At 40.6% G+C, this 6,433-nt stretch overlaps 1 protein-coding gene across 1 annotated transcript; it reads right to left on the reverse strand.

The window, feature by feature from the left end:
- Positions 1 to 1,481: 1,481 nt before the first annotated feature.
- On the reverse strand, positions 1,482 to 6,433 carry adrb1 (adrenoceptor beta 1). Its single transcript, XM_047377644.1, has one exon. It carries the CDS (start codon positions 6,293 to 6,295, stop codon positions 5,102 to 5,104), a length of 1,194 nt encoding a protein of 397 aa, XP_047233600.1. The 5' UTR covers positions 6,296 to 6,433; the 3' UTR covers positions 1,482 to 5,101.

The following is a 6,433-nucleotide window of genomic DNA, read 5'->3' on the forward strand; positions in this document are numbered from 1 at the left end:
TGCAGTTTTCTAAGGATGTATTTGTTTTTTTTTATTAAGGGAAACAAGCAATTCAAAAAGAAAGTTGCCCCCCTCCTCCTGTTTTATATCATGCATTAACTGTGAGTAACCACATCTGTTTGGAAACCTGATTTCAATCTCAATACCCAAACCCAGACATGACTTGTACAATTAAGGAAGCAGTGCCTGCCTGATAGCAGGAAGTAGGCTATACAGTCTTAAAAAGCAACACATTACGATGAGACAAAGTCATTTCTTTTGGACTCCAGTAAACCACACTAATAGCCATTATCCACATATGAAGAAAACATGCAATAGTGTTGAACCTTCCCAGGAGTAGCCAGCCTGTCAAATTTGCACCAAGAGCACATTGACGACTCATCTAGGAGGTCACAAAAGAATCCAGGACAACAGCCAAAGCACGGCAGGCCTCACATGCCTCAGTTAAAGGGGACCTTCTTTCGGCTAACCCTTTTAGTATGGGTGGAGGTTGCTGAAGCACTCGTCCTCAATGTGCTTTGCCTAAACAAAGAGTAATTTCCCCATTGATGTGGGCACATTTCTATGAAAAATAAAATTTAACCAGGCACTTTAAAGAGGTTCTGATGCTAGAGGACGGTGTGCTGAGTGATGGATACGCGAAATCGGTTAGCCGTAAGTCCATGACCTTGTTTAGCTGTTACGCAGCAAATACTGTGACGTAACAGTTCAAAAAATAGTAATAGTAGTAATAGGGAATAGATTAAACTGAACGGACTGAAAAAATGACCCAAACAGAATGTAAAGATATCTACGCAACACCTGGAGAGACTAAACTAAACTTTTCTGCACTCCTACAGACTCCAAATACACAACAAAATACATTTGAGGGCTAAAAAAGTGCATTTTTCATGTTATGTCGCCTTTAAGGTCAATCTTCATGATTCACCAATAAGAAAGAAACACTGGGCAAAAAATGCCCTCCATTACAAAGTTCCCTGGTCAAAACCACTGCTGACCAAAAAAAATAAATAAACAAAAGCCCATCTTACATTTGCTAAAAACAACTTTTTGATGATCCCTAAGAATTTTGGGAAAATTTTCAGTAGACTAACAAGACAAAAATGGGACTTTTTGGTCATGCATTCTGTTACATCATTTCAGAAAAAGAACATTCAGTGCCTGAACAACTCGTCATAATTGATGGAACCATGAATTCTGCATAACCCAACATTCATGCAGCAGTACAATGATTTAAAGCACACCAGGTCCAGCTCTGAATGCCTCCAAAGCAATAAAATGCAAGTTTTGGACTAGCTGTGGTCTTGGTGTGGACTTCAATCCATTGGAGATGCTGTATCGTGACCTTAAATAATATGTCCATGCTTGTATGATCTGAAGTATGATCTGAACTATTTAAGTACAAACACAAAGAATGTGGATTACCACGTGAAATAAACTTTTATTCTATTGCAGCACAATCCACAAGAAATAAGGCTCGATTGATCACGAAACTTCCTTTTATTTTCACAGACGTTAAAGCACCACCTCACAACAGCTCTTAAAGCCAGAGACAGAAAGCGAGAGAGAGGGCTCATTGTCATCATTTCAGTACTTCACAGTGCAGTATGTACAACAGGCGTCCGCCCATCATAGACTCTCTTCATTTAAAAAGACACGGCGGAATAAATACACGTCTTATTTTACACAATGTTTAATATAAACAAGTACCCGCCAGTACAAATTGCACTTGCCGACGGCTGTGAGGTAAAACACATTGTGAGCTATACAAGACAAATGCTTTTAAACACCAACCAGTTTATTACAGCGCGCCTGAGTGGCCAGTTTAAGCATCATGAACTGGGATTATTTCAGGACCCACCACTGTTTCATCATCCTCATCACTACAGATATGAAAGTGACTTCTTATCTGACTAATTTAGAGTAAAAAAAACAACTAATAATATTTTTAGGAGTAATTTACAATTTTCCATCAGGGTGTACTGTGTTTCCCGATCGCAGAGCACCAGGGCCGTCCCATGGCTGAATAAGGCCTTAAACTGAGTTTTATCAGGGGGGCCCACCTCCAGTTAAACCCATCAACCACCAGAGGGACACGGACCTCCTTTTTATATTACATATGCTTTATTTTTATTTTATTTTATTAGTTTTTAGCATTTGTGCATGATTTTTTAAAACTTTAATCAACTTGTTTTTTTTTGCTGTAGTCAACCTTCCACTGTTGCCACATACCTGCTCAGGAGGAGGGATTGCTGCAAACTCATGATTCTTACATACAAACATTTTTACTAGTTTGCATTATTAACCTAATCTGACAGCATTGTTTCATAACTAGGAATAAATCTGAATCTGTTTATGCAGCCAGACTGATTTGACAGTATTATTCTGTGTATATATTTGTTTGTCCTGTGAGGTTCCTTAAGATGACATTTGTTGTGAATTTGCACTATATTAATAAAACAAACTGAATTAATTTAACACAACTTGTAGTACAACTAACTAATGAGCCAGTGACAAATTATACTGACTGTCTCTGGATGTGATCAGTCAACTCAAATCATCTGTTAATAAATAACACTAGATATAAGTCCCCTTTTTAAACATTAAATGGTAAATCTTGTTAATTTTTGAGGCTGCTAATAATTTGTTTTTGCCACTGACACTGTTTGAAGTAGTAGATACTAACTACTACAGTAATGTGGAGAAGGATAGAGAGACGAATGGCAAAAACATCTTATAATTTTCTAATTGTACAGGTGTAAGTAGATCTTATGGCACAAGTATATTAAAACATGACAGCCAACTTACTTAGTTTGTTAACCAAAAGATGAAAAAACAAGTTTGGGCAACCATGAAGACAGTTTAATAGCTGGGCATAAAATGTTTTCTACGCTCAGATACAAGCAAAAATTATTAAATTATCTTTCATTTTTTAATTCTGTTAACTTAGGGAGCATTTTATTTTGAGAATGTGTCTAAATAATGTCTATTTTTTCTGAATGTTTAGGATACAGTTGAGATGTAAAAAGTTAAAGATGCACTGATCATGGCTGATACCGATCTCTGGTTTACTTTAGATTTATTTTCTAATGAATATACAATACAAAAAAGAAAAAAATGTGCCGCAGGTTCCTTAAAAGAGGTAGTAGTTTGTAATGGAACTGACAATGAAGGAATAACAAGGCGACCTCCATTTATGCCTTTATGCATTAAATTAAACTAAAAGAAGCACACACTCATCAAACTGAGTATCGACTTAAAATGGTGGGAGGCCTTTGTTTTTATGGATTTAATGAAAGGTGAAGGAAAACCCTGATTTTTCCATGTTTGGCATGTCAATTACAGATTAGAACTGATCAAGGGAAAATCAGCCAATTCTGCTTTCTGGCTGATTGTTTGGTGCATCTCTACTATAAGTCAATTAAACTAACACTTACTCAATTAGTAGCACACGACCTTAACAAGTTGAGCCACACAGCTGATAATGCAGGATATTTCATATCTTCCTGTTATTGTTTTGTGGTCATTCTTGTACATTTGGCAGACTTTTTAAAAACAAACAAACAAACAAACAAACAAACAAACAAACAAGCTGTCACTTGTATCACTGAATCAAGACTATAGTTCAGTGGGAACTAAAAGGTTTTCCTTAGCATCAGTGCAACTTCTGTGTTTGTTGAATTAAATTTCTCCTGGGGGGCCCTAAGCAGTCATAAACACAGCTTATACCTAGGGCCGGCCTTGTAAAGACCAACACAGAGCTAACCCAAGCATGTATGAGGCCCAGGGCCTCAGCAGAATAAAATGTAGTTTTTGTATGCAGATGTTTTTTCTTACAATAAATTATTTTAAAGTTTGCAATCCTTCTAATACATTTTAAAAGCTTCAATTTCTTTTAAAAGTAGGATTCACAAACTCTAGGAGACATTTAAAAGTAGGCTCATAGCATACCTGAGGGGGTTGATTATGATGGCTTGGGACCCCAAGTAGCAGCTTAGTAGGCTTGTGCCTAATTGTAAGCATGATGATGGATTTTGAAACCTCAGACAAAAATGGGATTGCTTAACTCTCAAATTTAGGGTTTAAAACTGCAATATTTCTAGTAATAAATTAGAGTGGTATAGGTGTGTGCTGTTTTGCACAATTTCTCTTTTTAATTTTAAACTTTTTACATCCAGAGAAATATCTGGTTTACAGGATTGAATCATCATGTTATATACTGAAAATAAACTTACTTGGGACAAGTTTGCAAAATGTTATGGACATTTTGCATACCTTTAAAGTTTTCCTTATTTACAATCATTTATAGTTGTATCTCACAGTGAGGCAGTTTTTTATTTGTCAACTCTTTTGAATCATTTTCCAGATCCTAATCTTAAAATCTAGATTTTAAATTTAAAACAAAACGTTTAACTTGATATTCAGAAACCTTAGGAAAAATGTAAAAGTAGCCTAAATCCTTCTCTTCACCAAAGGTTTTGAACATCAAATTGAAATTCTTTAAACGTTTGCTTTTAATTGGAAAAAGTTACATTTAAAAAATAATGAAAATTTGTCAAAAGAAAAGTATAAAACTTTTAAATTAATTTACATTATTTTAAATTTGACATTTAGAAATATATGCAATGCGCATGAAGTTTCATTATCTGTGAGATATATTTGTGAGAAGTCAAGAGTGCTTTGAGGGCCCCCTGCTGGCCGGGGAGCCCAAACAGCAGCAGCGTAGTTCGCTGCTGCCTTGGTCCGGCTCTGGGCGCACCTTAGAATGCTCTACAGATATGAATCTCCAGCAGGTTTAGAGCAAAATAAAAAAAAAAACTATATTTTTAGTGACTTATTACGTCTGCGATCTTTTGATAAAAGCGCACTACGTTTTTTGGCAAACCCTTAACTTTAGACTTTTTACATTTTAAAAAATGTTTGGTTCTGTAGGCTTTTCCAAACTGCATCATCTTTTTCTATATTTTCAAAAACAACTACCTTAAAGAAAATTTCGCATACCTGGCCCAAAGATGGTCCATGTGGACGCGTTTTGTTTTTTTAATCCCACAGTTTGAATTTGTTTTTCACCACAATAAGTTATTTTGTAATATCTTTTGCTTCACATCTGGGACTCAGAGTGAGACAGTTTCCCAGTCCCCATTAGGCTGCTTTCGCTGTTGTCCAGAACGGCGCAGTCCGACCACATCTCCAGCGTGCCGGGCTCCAGCGCAGACACAAAGCCGCCGGAGCACCGTGATAGGTCGCAGGAGCTGATGTGCAGCCGGCGGTCCGCCTGCCTCGGGCAACACAGCAGCCTCTTGAAGGCCTTCCTAAAGTCCGGACTCCGGCAATAGATAATGGGGTTAAAGGCTGAGTTCACGTAGCCCAGCCAGTTCAGGAACACGAACAGGTCCTTGTCCACCACCTCTGCGCAGAACACCCGCACCACGTTGACGATGAAGAAGGGCAGCCAGCACAGAGTGAAGGTCCCCATGATGATGCCCAGAGTCTTGAGCGCTTTCTGCTCCCTGAGTGCCAGAATCTTGGACGGTCTCTTCTTGCACTTGGCGGTGAGTCCGGTCAGGGTGTTGTGGAACCTGCCCTCGCACTTGTCGATCTTCTTCAGCTGCTTTTTGGCCTCTCTGTACACCCGCGCGTAAACAAAAATCATGACTAGGAGAGGAATGTAGAAGGAAATGATGGAAGAGGAGATGGCATAAGCCCTGTTGGTCACAAAGTCGCAGCAGTAGGGGTCCTCATAGCAGGCTGTGTCCACGCTGTCGCGGGACCAGTGCATGAGGATCGGGAGGAAGGAGACAAGCCCGGAGATGCCCCACACCACGCACACCACCGCCTTGGCCCGAGCCTTGGTCAACAAGCTCTGGTAGCGGAAAGGTGAGGTGATGGCCACATATCTGTCTATGGCGATTACGCACAGAGTCTCTATACTGGCAGTGACACAGAGCACGTCCACGGAGATCCAGAACTCGCAGAAGAACGAGCCGTATATCCAGGTGCCACGCACCTCGAGCGCGGCGCCAAACGGCACCACCAGCAGCCCCATGATGAGGTCCGCGCACGCCAGCGACACGATAAACACGTTGGTGAGCGTCTGTAGCCTCTGCGTCCTGGCTATAGCCACGATCACCAGGATGTTCCCAAACACGATGGACAGGACGATCAGACCCATCACCAGGCTCATCCCGGCCATCCATTGCTCGGACGCGGCCGCAGCGGAACCCGGCGCATCGGACGCCTCGTTCCACGTGCTGTTGTGGAGGTTCACCGGCGAAGCCGCACCACCGTCCCCCATGACGGGCTGCTGCACTGTGACCCCGCACGGCTCGAGTTCATCCAGGCAGTGCGGAGCAGCCGTTGAAAAGACGCGCAGCTCTTATCCCATCGCGCGTCAACTCCATCTGGAGCTCCTGTGCGGATCTGCGCCTTGATG

Source organism: Girardinichthys multiradiatus, chromosome 10, assembly GCF_021462225.1.
Source record: "Girardinichthys multiradiatus isolate DD_20200921_A chromosome 10, DD_fGirMul_XY1, whole genome shotgun sequence".
Lineage (NCBI taxonomy): Eukaryota > Metazoa > Chordata > Actinopteri > Cyprinodontiformes > Goodeidae > Girardinichthys > Girardinichthys multiradiatus.

Bases quoted from the DNA above. Each gene is read 5' to 3' on its own strand.
- adrb1 (XM_047377644.1), bottom strand. From the start codon at position 6,295: ATGGGGGACGGTGGTGCGGCTTCGCCGGTGAACCTCCACAACAGCACG.